Below are 15146 nucleotides of genomic sequence, written 5' to 3'. Positions count from 1 at the left end.
GAGGCCAAGAGCCAAAGGGAGAGTGGAAAAGGGCAGAGGAATGTTCCAACGGGGGAGGAGGTATATACATATGCAAGTCAGGCAAAGGTCGGGGAGGCGGTAGGTGAGAAAGCAGACGAAGCGGCTGGCATGTCCCACCTTGTCCATACCAAGTGCTACTATGCAGCTCTTGCTTGCCGGGGGGGTGGGGGGCGGGCCGTGTCAATCGAGGCCCTCTGCGCACTGGGCACAGACCCCAGGGCCCAGGGCCCAGGGGGTGGTGGGAAGCTCTAACCATGGAACAGGGGGTCGTGGGCCAAGAGTGGAGCCCATTCTTCCCTCCACCACCCCGGCTGTTCCCTCTATGCCTCTCCCGCCTGTGCCTGTGCCCTTCTGTGCCCTTCTGTGCCCTTTCGTCACACACCCGGCTCTTTACAGCTCTTGACTCCGTATCCGTAGTTGCGGCGCCGTTTCGCGACCGCCAGCCAAGCCCAGCCAAGCAAGCCCAAAAAAAGAGGCTTTTGCGCAGGGCGGGGCCCGCAACGTTTCGAAAACGCTCGAGGCCGTCGCTGCTGCACGTCCAGCGTGTGAAGGTCCTCCTCGTGCATCGGCAGACGATTAACGAATGCCTGCAATGGGCATCTGAATGTCGCCCTGTTTCATGTCCTGTTGCTTCCATTAGCCCGTAATATCTCAAATCACTGCTGCCGAATGATTGATGATGCCGATGGTGGGCGGTTGGCATCATCGACTGGGCATCGCCGTCATCTTCTCCCCTCTTCTCCCCTCTTCTTCCCGAGTGCAGTCGTATGCACCTTCTTGGTAAACGTATCTACAGCTGCGAATGAGTCGGCAGGCAGGCCTCGAACCTGCTGCTCCAATGCCGCCTGCCCCAGGTTCCCTCCCCCCCTCCCCCGTCTGACAAGCCGGGCTTGTCGTAGACACATCTGCAATACCTAGCAGGCCTGTGGCGGTATGTAGCCGGATACATCCCAAAGCGCAAGGCCGACCACTCTATGCGATGTATCCCGGCATCTGGGCTAGTGGCGGGCCTGGTACCCGGTCTTGTATTTGGACTGAACAACTCCAAAAAAAGGAAGAGGCTGGCCAGCTCCCACCACGGAGCAAGTTCTCGACTGGCTGCTGCTCTCGGCCTCTTTCAAGGTTCGCCCCCGAACCTACTCCTGATGCCGTCCTCGTGCTCGTCCGGAACCCATGCGCACGCTCTCCCGGCGCTCATCGGCTCCTGGCTCGACAGCGGCACGTCATGGGCGCTCGCAGGGGAACACCCGGGTGCTCGAGCGAGCTCAACCGAGGTTCGCCGCACAGGGACGCAAAAGGAGCACGAAGGAAGCAGAAAGGGAATCTGCCCCTGGAAGAAGGGCCCATGTGTGCTCGCAGTCGAGGCTTCGCAGAGGAACAAGGGAGAGGACGCTGTCGCCCATCATTTCCCGGGTCCCCGCCGCCGCCGCCAGGGACCCAAGACCCTTTCCTTGCCCTGGCCGACCAGGCCCCCCCCCCTTCTCCCTTCCCTCTGTGCCGTCTTATTCACCACTCTCACCTGTTGCAAGGTCCTCGAGCATTTGACATGTCGCACAAGCGGCTCGACAGCGCTTCTTGACCGTTGGGGAAAAAATAAACAAACCTAGAAACCCCCATGGGCGCCGAACCCCCCTGCTTTCTCCGTAGATGAGTTGACCAAGGGGTGGGCGATGGCTTTGCAAACCCCATGCTGCTCCCTGCAAGTCGTTGGAGACAAGTCGACGAGTCGCCAAGAGACTCGCTTGTTTCAACAGAAAGCCCTTGGCCAACATGAAAGGGCAGGCGACAAATTATGGAATGGGCTCTCGGTAGTCGAGAGGATGTGATTTCCACATTAGCCCCTGGTGATGACCCGAGAAGCCTCTCTTCTCTCTCGCGCAGCCACGGCCGATGAGGGGCATGGCATGATGGACTGGCGAATGCCATTGCGTGCGGATCTCGCAGCCGTGACGCTGCTTCGGACGCAACGCTGCAGGCTCGCCCGGCTCGAGCCTCCGCAGCCACCGCGTCTACGGAGTACCGTGCACTGTGGTGTACATGCATGCAGACTGACAGACATCTCGTCAGGCCTACACACCCACATTCCTCGACATCTATATATAAAACTGTACTGTACACACACATGTTCGTGCAGGCTATGGATTGCTTAGACGTGTGTGTATACGGGCGCAGGCGGCGCTCTCTTGCATGGACTAATCCGTTCAGTATTATACGAGCAGGCACACGCCACCACACACGAGCAAATGCCTAGGCCGAATAAACACACACACACACAGAGACACACAGATAGAGAGACACACCAACACAGAGAGGGGGGGGAGGGGAGGGATGGAGGGAGAGATACAAAGATAGAACGAGAAGAGAGAGAGACGAAGAGAAGCCAGCAGTCTCGATTCTCCAGCTGACAAGCCGCGGGGCGGTTGGGCCGTCCACACCACACCACGCGGCGCGCTCTTTGTGTTTTGTCCCCAGCGGGTTCGTGTTCGCCAAAAAGAGGCAAGGAAGCCTACGAATGCCACTCTTTGCCTCGTCCTGCCAGGCCGGTTCTTCTTCCTTTTGTTTTGTTTTTGTCTTCCGTGGCCGATGGGCAGCAAGACGGATGAGGGGGGAGGGAGAGAGAGTTGCTGCTCCGCCCCTCGCAGCTCGTGTACATGTTTGCTGACGCCCGTGGACTCACCACGACGAGGGGGGGGGGAGATGAGGTGTGCTGCCCGCCTCGTCCTCCTCGTCCTCCTCCTGCGGCTCCCTTGCGGCGTTGGCTACATCTGCCATGGGCGGTGCCCGGTCGTAGGCAGGCGGTTTATTACCTAGTTTTCGTATAGTGGAGGAGGGGGAGCTTTAATTAGGTAGTGTGTAGTTGACCAAAGGTGCGCTCCCTTTTCGGATGGATGGATGGTCGGACAAAGGTATATTGTATCTTTTGGCAGCTGCCACAGTGCGTCGTTACGTTGCCTCCTCTCGGCACTATTCTGTATGACTGGTAATCCATCCATCCATCCATCCATCACCACCAGTCTCCAAGCCCGACGAGCGTCCGGTGTCGATTGGCCTCCCTTGATTTGCCCAACCGCCGTGGTCTCTCGCCTCTTTCACCTGGCGCCGACACCGCCCTTTAGCGTCTGTATGTGTGTGTGTGTGATGCGATGCGATGCGATGCACGCGAGGCAAGTGTGTTTTTCCTACATGGACGGGCACGTCTGTCGGCGCCGATCGTCCTGATTCTCCAACACGCAACCGCGCCTCTCTCTCTCTGCCAACCCAGCGCAGTCTCATTGGGGGGTTGGGAGCGGCTGCCCCCGAGTCTCGAGAAGCCCGGTGTCGGGGGGGCCGCGGGAAGTGCGAGACCCGGACGGTGGCTGTCGCGGATTCGTCCCAAGCCGCTTCCTTTCCTGCGACTCTCTGGCTGTTTTGATTCTCCCCCCGAAACGACGAGCGTCATCCAGCAGCTCGTCGGTCGAAACACACACACACACAAACAAACACACACACACACACACACACACACACACACACATACACACGCCCGTTCCCTCGGCCAACGCTAGGCCGAAGCCAAGAAGACCATGATGGCTTTTCCCATGCGTCGAATCAGCGGCCGTTTCGCTACAAGCGCGCTCTGTCTCTCGGAGCATTGCCCAGGTGGGGCCACACGTGCCAGGTCGTGGTGGTGGGTGGGCATGCATGGGACGGCGGCGTTTCATCTTGTCCCTCGAGGCCTCTCTTTTGTCCTCCACTCCCTTCCCGCTAGGTTTGAGAAGCTCCCTTCGGGATGCGTCATGCGCGATGTCACGGCATTGAGAAGGCTTCGAGAGCCGTCAAGGTTTGGAAACGTGAAGCATGGCCAAAACATGTCGGCAATTGCAATGCCCCCCCGGGGCTGCCGTGCCCTACAGTGCCACCGCAGTCATCAGCACATGGCGTCATGCCGGTTACCCCACGAACCCTGATCCAGGCACCGTGTGGCTTGTGCACCGCCGCTGATGGTGTCCTCAGCCACCGGCGGCCTGACCACCCCTTTTCCCCAGTCTGCGGACCGAGTGTAAGCAAGTGGCTGTGGGTTCTGCAGCGCGCGTCGGCAAAATCTCACCAGCCACTTTTGTTCCCGCTCCTCCATGATGGACACTGCCCTGGTCCTTCTTTCTTCTGTTTCTTCTTGTTCTCCTTGTTCTTCTTCTTATTCAACAGCCAGCCTTACAGGGAGCTTATATGTGTACATGAGAGATACTAAAAGGCCGCAGCCACGTCGATGCGGCCTTTCTTCTTCTTCCCCCGTGCCCGATCAGATGCCATCCTGTACAAGATGGATCCCGTCATCAAATGAACCTACCCTGTACCACGACTCTCCGCCCGACTCGCAGGTCAGTCCACCCTTCCCTGCATTTTTACTTTCTTGGCACGCAAGTGTTAAGGAAGTAGCCTATCCATACAGCTTTTCGCTTAACAGTGCTCTTGAAAATTCCGCAACAGCGCCGCGCAAAGCGCCGGCAGCGGCCATGGCACCAGCCTCAGGTTCGCGCGCCGCTCCCTGTGCTGTCGACATACAATCGCCACCTGATCTAGCAGCCCGTGCATCTCAGCACCTACTGTCCTCTCCGGCGGAGGCTCGCCCAAATGTCTCAACCCTGGCGGCTCAGCAGCTCCCTCGACCGACGTCTCCCAGCGACACGCCCAACGCTGCCGTCGCGGAAGGAACGCAGCCGGAAATAATCCCGAATGGCCCTGGTTCGACCGGGTCCACGGAAAATGCACCTGTCTCCATCATCGAAGCGGCTACAAAGATCGCTCGCGACCAAACGGCAGCCCATGATGCCAAGCTGGCAGTCTTTCGGGCCTTTAGCGAATCATTCGAACAGACAGCCAAACAATTCACGTCCGGCTCCCACAATAGCATCGCAAAGCAAGTTGCCACCAAGTTTCTGAACCTCTGGACTCAATCGCTCGCCGACCTTGAGGAACCACCGAAACCTACGTACAGCAGCGTTCTCGCATCCGGCAAAACGACACAAGGACAGCTGGCCATTACGGCCTCCGCCCCACCACAGCGAAAACAGCAAACCACCACTCGTCTCCAAGGACGACCGCCCGTGGTCCCACCAAGGAAGACCTGCGTGTCTTTGTCCGACTTGACGCCGATGCTCCGGCCCGAAACCATGAAAGATACGCTATCCGGGCCCACATCGCCGCTAGAGTCGGCATCGACCTACGCCGCATCCCGGCAGCCTTCCCGGTAAACACGGGTTGGGCCATCCTGGCATCGGATGTGGCCACGCGCGAACTACTCGTGCAGCGACAGGCGGATTGGGCCGTAGATCTGGACGCGACGGCCGTAGAGATTAGCCAGAAATGGCATTCGTATGCCGTAGCCGATTGTCCTCGTAGGCTCACGGACCTACGCGGCGTTGAGATCAACTTCGATGAGGCGGTCAAAGAAGAAATTGCCTGCCAAACCGGACTGAAGCCCATCAGCATACGGACCTCGCGACACGACTCGGGCGATATGCCTACCAAGACCCTTATTGTATCCTTCCTGGAACCCACGCAGAGACCCTGGCGACTGTTCGGCGCCAGCCGGTTCGCCCGCTATATCGACAAGCCCAGCATTCCTAGCCAATGTGACAAGTGCTGGGATTTCCACGCTCGACACAGCTGCGATCGAACGGCGCGCTGCAGGCGTTGTGGCAAAACCGGCCATCGTAGCCAAGAATGCACCGCCCTCGAGCAGTGTGCAAACTGCCTTGGACCCCATTGCGCGGATGACCCCAAATGCCCTGCCCGCCCCAAGCGCGTTCACGGCATGGTCCGGCGCCTGACGAAGGAGGAGAAGAGCCTGGTACGGCAGATGGGAGTTCAGCTCTCTGCGCAGCAGAAGCGGCAGACTCCAAAGGCCAGAGTGTCCGACCAGTCTGATCAGAGCCCTGGCAGGCCGCAGATACTTTCCTTGGAGTCAACGGCGCCGCGGGCAGCTGGAGGAGATGGAAGCTCCGACATGGGCGCCATTTACGAGCCAGCCGCGCCGTCAACCCCATGCATCGTTGTGGCCACAACGCCGCCGCATGTAAGGGACGGCGACCAGTTCCTCCCTGTCGTCCCATCGAAGAAACGACGCACTAGTCCTGTGACGCTACCCTAATGCCTCGCTGTTTTCCACGCAATCGAAGCGATAGGAGGATCTTGCGAATCTTCCAAGCCAACGTAGGCAAGATTCCGCCGGCACACGATTGTGCCCTTGCGTTGGCCGACTCGGAACAATACGACATTATTTTGTTGCAGGAGCCATGGACAGGACTGAAAGATGGCCGATGCCTCACTAAGACGCATCAGGCCTACGACACCTTCTCACCCGTCAACGACTGGGACGGCCGCGACACTCGCCCGAGAGTCATGACATACGTCCGGCGTTCCGCAGGTCTCGTCGCTGATCAAAAGAGACCTGCGGCGACTCGTGACATCCTTTGGCTCACCGTCAACGGCATAACAGTCGTCAACTTCTATCGGCAGCCGTACCACGACGGAGCCCTTGAAATCTTGCTTCAGTGGACCGTACCGGACAAGTGTCTTGTTGCTGGTGATTTCAATGCCAAACATCCCAGCTGGCAGGCCGGTCGACGAGAGGACCGCGGCGAAGAAATAGCGTTTTGGGCAATGGACAATCGACTCGGCTTACTGAATCCTGTCGATGTCCCGACCAACGCACACGGCAATACGGTTGATCTCGCCTTCTGCAACATACCTCTGGCCGACGCTGTTGTCGAGGATCATCTAGCAACCGGCTCCGATCATTTTACCCTTAGTATCACGCTGCCAGGACAAGTTCTGGCACCCCTTCCAATAGGAAAGATCCATCTCAACTCCGACGAGGAATTGAAGCGATTCATTGAATTAGTGGAGGCCGGTGCCGCCTTCATCCCGATCACCACGGCATCTCCTTCCGAGCTCGACAGCTTTGCGTCGGCGCTCGTGAACCTTCTTGGTTGTGCAGCCAGAGCTGCCGGCCGACCTGCCCGTAAGACTACGCATGGTGCGCGGTGGTGGACTGAAGAATGCGCAAAGGCGGCGGCCAATTACCGCGCGTGGAGGAGAGTTCACTCTCGGCTTCGACCGAGAAGTACAGCTAGCCAAGAGGGAGCTCCATAGCGTGGTGCGCCGGGCCAAGCGCCTTTACTGGCGTAACTTGATTGACAGCTTCACCGATAGCGCCTCCGTCTTCAGGGCGGTCCGCTGGCTGAAGTCTCCAGGTCCGTTTCAAGCTCCTCCTGCAAATTGACGACCGAGTGTATGAGACGCAGCTGGAAAAGGCCACCGCCTTGCGACAAGCCACTCTGGAACGGCGCACGGCGAACGACGACATCCCAGATCCGTGGATCTCCGTGAACACAGATAGGACGATACCCTTCACCGACCGAGTCTCTCCGGAGGAGACCCGCGACGCCACGCTACGCACCGGGAATACGTCCCTGGTCCCGACAATATTACGGTGCGGATGCTCCGCGCTGTCTGGCATGCGATCGGAAGTCTCGTCCACCAGCTATATCAAGGCTGCCTCAGGATTGGCCACCATCCGAAGCCCTTCCGAGAAGCAGAAGTGGTCATGATTGCCAAGCCGGGGCGCAGGGATCTCTCTACACCCCGCGCTTGGCGCCCCATCTCCTTTGTCCTGTCTCGGCAAGGGCCTCGAGCGGCTCATCGCACGGCGTCTAGCGTGGGCCTCGGTCCATTTCGGCGTACTACACCCACAACAAGCCGGCGCGCTCCCGAAGAGATCGGCCGTGGATCTCGTTGCTGCCTTGATTCATGACATCGAGGAGGCATTTGCCTGCAAGCAGGTTGCAACATTGGTGACTTTGGACATTCAGGGCGCCTTCGACACAGTCCTCCGCAACAGATTGATCCTTCGCCTACGGGAGCAAGGGTGGCCACCGAACCTCGCGCGATGGGTCGGCTCGTTTATGCAAGACAGGTCGGCACGCATCCGCTATCAAGATATCGCAACGAATTCATCGCTCTCCAGTGCGGGCTGCCACAGGGATCGCCAGTCTCGCCGATCCTCTTCCTACTGTATACGGAACCAATCTACCGCTTGGGCAGCTCAAAAGGGCGTTTCGGCTATGCGGACGACACTGCCATCCTTTGCGTCGGCGATAGCCTGGATGAGACGTCCGCCGAAGCATCTCATCATGTGCGTGAGCTTGTATCGTGGGGCGCCGCCAACGGGATCTCCTTCGACCCTGAGAAGACAGAAGTGATGCACTTCTCTCGAACGACGCCCAAGACGGCGCCGCCAGTGCTCCATGGCGAATTTGAGAAACGGCCGGGCCGGGCGATGCGTTGGCTCGGCGTCTGGCTCGACAGCACTCTGTCTTTCAAGACTCATGTCGAGAAATGGACGGCCAAAGCGCAAGCAGTCGCCTTCCATCTCAGGAGACTGACAAACACCAGGCATGGTCCTCTACCGAGCGCTGTGCGACGAGCGGTCTGCGCTTGCGTCATTCCAGTGCTGCTCTACGCGGCGGAGGTCTGGTATCCTGGTTCTACGCGCCCGCGCTGGACCAAGCCGGGCAAGGAAGGACCGTCCAGGATCGGACACCTCGTAAAGAAGATGAGCAAGGCACTCTACACATCTCTTCGGGCTATCCTGCCAGTGTGGAGAACTACACCAACGAATGTTCTGCACCGGGAGGCAGGGATACCGCCGGTCCCTCTGCTGCTCGAGGCGCGCCGGACTGCATTTGCTGCGCGTCTCAAATCCCTGGACGAAGCTCATCCGCTCGTGAAGCGCACGTCGAGGCCAAAAGCCCCTATACTGAATGAAATGATCAAGCTGAAGTACCAAAAGCAGCCAAAACCCTTCCGGACTAGGCTGCGGCGCTCCGACGAATTGCTACCAAGCTGCCCAAGGCCTGCCTTGCTGCAGCGCGGATTTGTCGAAGAGCAGACTGCGCCTCTGCAGAGTGCATCGAAAAATGAGACGGCGAAGAAATTTCGCGATTGGCTCCAGGCACTATCGCCCCGAACTCTGGTCGTCTATTCCGACGGGTCCCGTTCTACCGAAGGCCACGCCGGATATGGCTATGTTGTTCATCGGGACGGATCCACCGTCTTGCGCGACAAGGGCCGTCTCGGGCCCGCCGAGATTTTCGACGCTGAGGCGAAAGGTGCGTTGGAGGGGTTGAAGGCTGCGGTGAGCCTTCCAGAAACTGACCGCATCTTTGTCTGCCTCGACAACCTCGCGACCGCAACATGCTTACGGGGCACGCCGAGCGACTCCTCGCAAGAGGTCTTCCTTGAGTTTCAATCTTTGGCGCGAAAATACGGAGCTGTGGAGGTCCATTGGATCCCCGGCCATGCTGACATCCCAGGCAACGAGGAGGCTGATGCTCTGGCAAAGGCGGAGCAGCACTGCCAGAACCCGCTGATAACGTCCCGACGCTAGCGCACCTGCGAAAGATTGCCCGACAGCAGCCGGAAGAGGCTTTCAAGGCCTGGTGGGAAGCCTCTGCGCCGGAGCGATACAGAGACCTGAGGCTTAAAGCCACAACCAGCTGCCCGTCAGAATTGGCGCTCTCTCGGCCCCTGCTTCGTAACTTGCTTGCAGCAAGAACCCACCATGGGGATTTTGCTGACTACCACGAAAGGTTTGGTCACGACAATGCGCGACTGACGTGCTCGTGCGGAAGACGAAAAGAGCCAGCACACATCTTTTACTGCAGAAAGGTTGCGCCACGGCATCGTATGCGGCTTGCACCTTGGCCGGCTGCAGCCATCAACCGCGCAATCGGCAAGGACTTTGACAAATTCGTCAGGCTGGCGAAAGCGAGCTCCTTCTTCGGAGGATCTGCCCACGCCACTAGACGGTCATCATTCTCCTCTCACCCTACCTTTCCTCTCAATCCTTTCTGTTACCTGCTCCGATCTGGCGGCGTCAAGGTCTCGCGACCATGCGATCGCCGAGGTCATCAAGGGCTGCAAGGCCCCAGAAGCAAATTGGCTGATCTGACCACGGGACAGCTTTCTCTTCATGCCTGGACGTCCCGCTGACGGGCAACAGGTTTGTCATGAGCGCCGTTGAGCCGATGAAATGCTGGATAGTGGGTGAAGTGTACGATATGTAGCATGTAGACACCTGCTAGCTCAGCACGTCCTGTGCTCCCCTGCGGAGACCTGAGCGACCAAAAGTTGCTGGACGGAAAATACACTAAACTAAACTAAACTAAACTAAACTCGCAGGTCAGTCGAGGCAACTGTGGGACAGACAGGCCAAGTGCCGCATGGGGTACCTAATCGACACGCCAGTCGTGGGACTCGGTTTGATTGAGCATTTAAAAAAGGTACCGCGTCCTGCCCCTCTGCACCCGCGAGTCGCCCAGTACCGCGCCCATCACTGAACATGGTCGACCATGCAACATCCCGGCCTGTGGAATTTTAACCGACCAGAACATGATCCCGGCAAAGTCTCCACCGCACCTCCGCTTCCGTCTGAAGCGAACCGTCAACAGGCTTCATCCCGGCGCCGTCCCAAGGCTGCCCGCCCGCCCGCCCGTCCGCTCGTCACTCACCGACTGACTCCCACAGCTCCCTTTGCTCCCCTTCCACACCACCCCTATTTTTTCTGCCCGGCCGACCAGGGCCAGGGGGCCGCCCGCGCCCCGCCAAACCGACCCCGTCTCGCATCGCCGAGGAACGGATTCGCTCCACTCTTCCTCCTCCCTCGTCCTCCTCGCATCCCATCGTCGCCTTATTCGACCGCATGCAACTACATACATACATGGCATGACATGACATGACATGACATGTATGTATGCATGTATTCCCCTATTCCCCCCCCGTGCGTACTCCATATTCCTCCGTACATATGTGCGGATTAATTAACTTACATGCAACCTGCAAACGCGTCTATCGTACGGACACTCACTCCACAGCGCGTTTCCCTCGTCCTCCAACAAGCATTCCAGCTGCTCCTCCTTGCCTGGGCTCACACATGTGCACGTGCAGTGCAGTACAGTGCATCATACACACTTGCCGTACGCGCCTGGCTGCATGGGGCCGTCGACGGAGCACTGTGAGGAGCATCAACACACATACTTGACTTACTTACTGTACAACCTCCATCCAGCATGCGCTCTACTATATCAACCTTGCTGCATGCACGCGTGTATGTAATTACTGTACGTGTTTCCGCGCGCAGGGAAACAAATACACGCATACGAGTACTGAGCCGCACTGCACATACCATGCCCCCCTGAGTGGGTGTGTGACTCTGTAGATCCATCATCAACCTCGTCGCACCACTATCAACTGCGTGCCAGCACCATCCTGCCAAACATCCATCTCCACGTCGCCACCTCTCGGCCTGCTATAGCACAGTAGTCCCGACCGACTCGCCGCGCCTGGGATACAGGCCTCCGCACAAGGGAACTGCTCTGCAGATGCACATGAGCGCGCCCCCCTGACCACACCACTCCAGCCTTGATCGCCACTCGGGTCCCCGGTCGTCTTGTCTCCTCCTGCGCAATCTCTCAAGTGGCCATGCTCCATCCGGCCTCGATCCCACAACGCTTTGGCATCCATGTCGTTTCAGGTTTCACTCAATTGTTTGCTATGCGTGCAGTACCGCAATAGTCGTAAGCCATCGTCACTGTCATCATTTCTACGCCCTTGTCCGGTCCTATTTCCCTCATGACCCATCCCAGCAATGCAACTGCACACTGCCCCTACCCAGAACACCTCCTCTCCTCACCGACCCTCCTCCCCCCGGGACCCCGTCATTTCCAGAAGCCCCGGCTTCGCATCGACTCGCCACCGCTGCTATGCGGGCGCAGAGTCTCAGAGAAGCCCCGCGGCGGGCTCAGCACTCCCGGCCCGCCGTCTCCGGCGCCAGGCACTGCCAGGAACCCGCCCACGCCGTCCCCAATCATGACGCTCCGCCGCGCCTCGCCGCGATCCCAACCCTGTCCAGCCACGTCTGCTGCCAGTCCGTAGCTGCTCACTGGGCGCGCTCCCGCCGCTGCCCCCGCTCCTGCTCCGGGACGCGGCCCTAGGATGGAGTCGACGCGGGAGAAGTTCCATGTGCCAAACTCCTCGCTCTTGGTGAACACCTCGAGCGTCTGTGTGGGAGGCGGTCCCGCCCGCTGCGCAAAGGGGTTGTTGGAGCTGAAGCGCTTGTGGCTGCTGACGCTCACGCTCATGCTAGGCACCCGTCGTCGACGAGGAGGCGAGGGAGACATCTGGCCCGCGGGACCCGGCGACATCTGCCGCACAAGACCTGGCGACATCGGGCCCCCGTGGGCCGGTGACATCTGGCCAGCAGGGCCCTGGGACACGCGCAGCGACGGCGGGCTCGCGTTGTTTGACGAGCTCGAACCCGGTCTGCCCCGGCTGCCGGTGAACATGGCGTTGGGCGGCGGCAGGGGCGGCAGAGGTGGCAGTCCAGAGAGCTTCTCGGGGAAGCTGTCGTCGTGGACATAGAGCCTGCGCAGCTTGGGCAGCGAACCTGTGAGAATGGAGGACGCGAGGTACGAGTAGTACCCCGGAGTCGCATAAGGGCCCGCCTGCGAGGTGGCGGATACCTCAAAACGCAGCGTCTTAAGCTGAGTCGACGCCAGCGGCAGGGGGTCTTCAATGTTGGGGAAGGGTTCCGAAACCTTTGCCTGGATGGCCAGCGTCCTCAGCGCTGGTGCCATGCTTAGTATCTCCTGGAGCCTCGCTGGTTGCACACCCGTGTCCTTAACCGTCAGCACCTTGAGCGCTCGCTGTGTCTCGTACCAAGACAGATACTCCACCAAACCGGCCGTCGTCATCCGGGGCGCGTCTTTCAAGACCAACTCGGTCAAGGCGGGCAGCGGAGGCAGGCCATCGTCTGAGCCCATGACCTCGTCCGAGAAACTGGGCGTCTCGGTGACCTTGAGGGCACGTAGGCGAGTGAGGGACGCCAGGACGGCCCGGAGCACCAAGGGATCGATGTCGAGCCGATCGAGCTCCAGGACCTCGAGATAGGGCCATACTTGGCCCGAGGCCAGCATGGAAAAGCTACGCTCGGAGCCTCGGACATACGTCATCTTGCGCAGGTTGGGGCACCGCGCCTGCACCTCGAGCCTAAGGGTGGCGTAGTTGGGCTCGTCGGAGAACATGCCCTCGGGCAGATCGACATGCTGCAGGTTGGGCAGGACGGCAATGGTCTGGGCCAGCTCGACATGGCACGACTCTCGGATCATGTAGGGCGTCTTGAGAAACTGGACGAGCTTGCCGATGCGCGTTGGATCATCGCGCACCGTGCGTCGGAAAAGCCTGAGGCGCGCCAGGGCGGGGTCCTCGGGGATGCCGTTGCGGTCGAAACGCGACGTCTTCTTGCGCTTCTCGGCCAGGTACGCCTCGAGCCTGCAATAATGCACCGGATCAATGCGGACGCTGTGGTACCTGGGGAGAAGGCGTTAGAGAGTCGACGGGACGACAAGGCGAGGGCAACATACATGACAGTTATGGCACTGGCTCGCCAGGCGCGGCTGACCTGGGCGCAGTGGGAGAGATCCCTCAGGTCACACAGCATGCAGGTGTCGTCCGAGGCGCTCTCCTCACACGTATCATAGCTCTCATCGCGCGAGTGCGGGCAGATGTAGGCGAAGATGCGCTGCAGGACGGCCGGGGGGCACTGGGCGAGAAGGCGAGCCGAGATGCGAGAGGGTGGGAAGCGGGGCGGCTGTGAAGCACCGAAAGGGCGGAACAGGTCGGGATGGGGCGACGTGGCATCGCTCTTCTTCTTCTCCTTCTTGCGGAAGGGAAGTCTCATGATGGCGGCGGGACGGTTGGTTGACGAGGATGGAGGGGACGATGGACTGGGCGTGGGGAAGGCCTTGGAAATGAAGGAGGGTTATCAAGGCACGAGTTTTGTTGTTTGGATCGGGGTCCCCCTTTTTCAAAGGGCGGCACAAAGTCGGCGAGTCGACAAGGCTGGCTCATCCGCTGAACGCATGCCTTTTTCGACCCTCGAAGTCGTGTCGGTTCAGACGCGCTGCTCCCTTGCAAGCGCGTGAATCAGGCCGGACTCGAGCTGGTCCTTAGCCTCTCGGCAAGCACCCCGTCAAAGGAGGCAGCGAGGCAGGGCAAAGGAAGTGCCCCGAGACACGCGTCGTGGGGGGGGGGAGAAGGGAAAAATTGAAGGCGACAACGGGCTGAGAGAGAAGCAGAAACCCCTCTACTGTAATCAGCTATCGGGGAGAGGGGGCTTCTAGGGGGTTGATGGATGAGGTGAGGTCAGAGTGTGGGGGAGCCCAAGTCCGCTAAACTGGAACGCGCCGCGGGGATTGGCCACTAGGAACACCAAAGCCTTTACGGGGTAAAGTTCCGGTACCTGTACTCGGCGATCATGACGGGGCGATCACGCAGTGCACTCGGAGGCAAGAGGCCCCTTAGTCCTGGCAGGTGAGTAAAGAGGCACTTGGAGCAGTTAGCAGTATCGGTCTAGAGATTCCACGCCAGCTAACAGATCAGATGAGCTTCCAGGTAATTACCGCAGGGGAGTCTTTGTCTTCTTTCTTCCTTTTTGGTCTCCCAGCCATCTAGGTACTGTACAACGTCTGTTATCCCGAATGCCAAGCCCGCGCCGAGCCACTCGGCAGCTCGCGCACAGCTGCACGGGTACCGAAATAGGTACTGAAATACATAGGTAATTAATTAACATGTCGCCTTTTTGATAATTACTGCCAACCTAAGGTAGGTAGGTAGGTACCTTGTAATGCCTTGGTAAAGGTATACCTACACAAGTTATATCCATGCTATTCATCGCCTCACTGCTCTCACAACGCACACATCTGCGTCTTCGAGGCCATCGGAAGCCACGTCACCAATGCGGCATTTGTGGCCAGCCGGGTGAATACCTACGCCTTCACCGTGCCACAAGCCCCCCAGCCTGTAGTTTGCCCACGTACAGAGTACAGCATGTCATGAACAACCCGAGCCTGTCAACCCTTGGGACTCTCGGCAAAGGCCACCCTGACCAACGGTTTCCCGACTTCAACGAAGGCACTGCGCCACCGCCCGTCGGAAATGACGGCCCGATACATCGACACTTGAAGTCAAGATGGGCGTCTGGAAATGGCGTCGACCCGGCGCCTCAATCATCAGCCTTCGTCGAG

The 15146-nt window shown here is 59.2% G+C and overlaps 3 protein-coding genes across 3 annotated transcripts; 2 read left to right on the top strand and 1 right to left on the bottom strand.

Annotated features, from left to right (window-relative positions):
* Positions 1-5815: 5815 nt before the first annotated feature.
* HRG_03132 (endonuclease-reverse transcriptase domain-containing protein) lies at positions 5816-7613 on the top strand (the record flags this gene model as incomplete). The annotated part of the gene is made up of 3 exons (XM_044861603.1): positions 5816-6076; positions 6133-6978; positions 7257-7613. The coding sequence occupies 3 exons, from the start codon at positions 5816-5818 to the stop codon at positions 7611-7613; spliced, it is 1464 nt and encodes a 487-aa protein (XP_044722629.1).
* A 1217-nt stretch (positions 7614-8830) lies between these two features.
* Positions 8831-9451, top strand: HRG_03131 (RNase H domain-containing protein; the record flags this gene model as incomplete). The annotated part of the gene is made up of 1 exon (XM_044861602.1): positions 8831-9451. One exon carries the CDS (start codon positions 8831-8833, stop codon positions 9449-9451), a length of 621 nt encoding a protein of 206 aa, XP_044722628.1.
* Positions 9452-11780: 2329 nt separating this feature from the next.
* On the bottom strand, positions 11781-13801 carry HRG_03130 (uncharacterized protein; the record flags this gene model as incomplete). Its single annotated transcript, XM_044861601.1, has 2 exons — positions 11781-13431; positions 13485-13801. The coding sequence occupies 2 exons, from the start codon at positions 13799-13801 to the stop codon at positions 11781-11783; spliced, it is 1968 nt and encodes a 655-aa protein (XP_044722627.1).
* Positions 13802-15146: the final 1345 nt, after the last annotated feature.

Source organism: Hirsutella rhossiliensis (assembly GCF_020360975.1).
Source record: "Hirsutella rhossiliensis strain HR02 chromosome Unknown scaffold00003, whole genome shotgun sequence".
In the NCBI taxonomy this organism is placed as follows: Eukaryota; Fungi; Ascomycota; class Sordariomycetes; order Hypocreales; family Ophiocordycipitaceae; genus Hirsutella; species Hirsutella rhossiliensis.
Note: the sequence above shows the minus strand (reverse complement) of the source record. Positions and strands in the feature narration are given on the sequence as shown.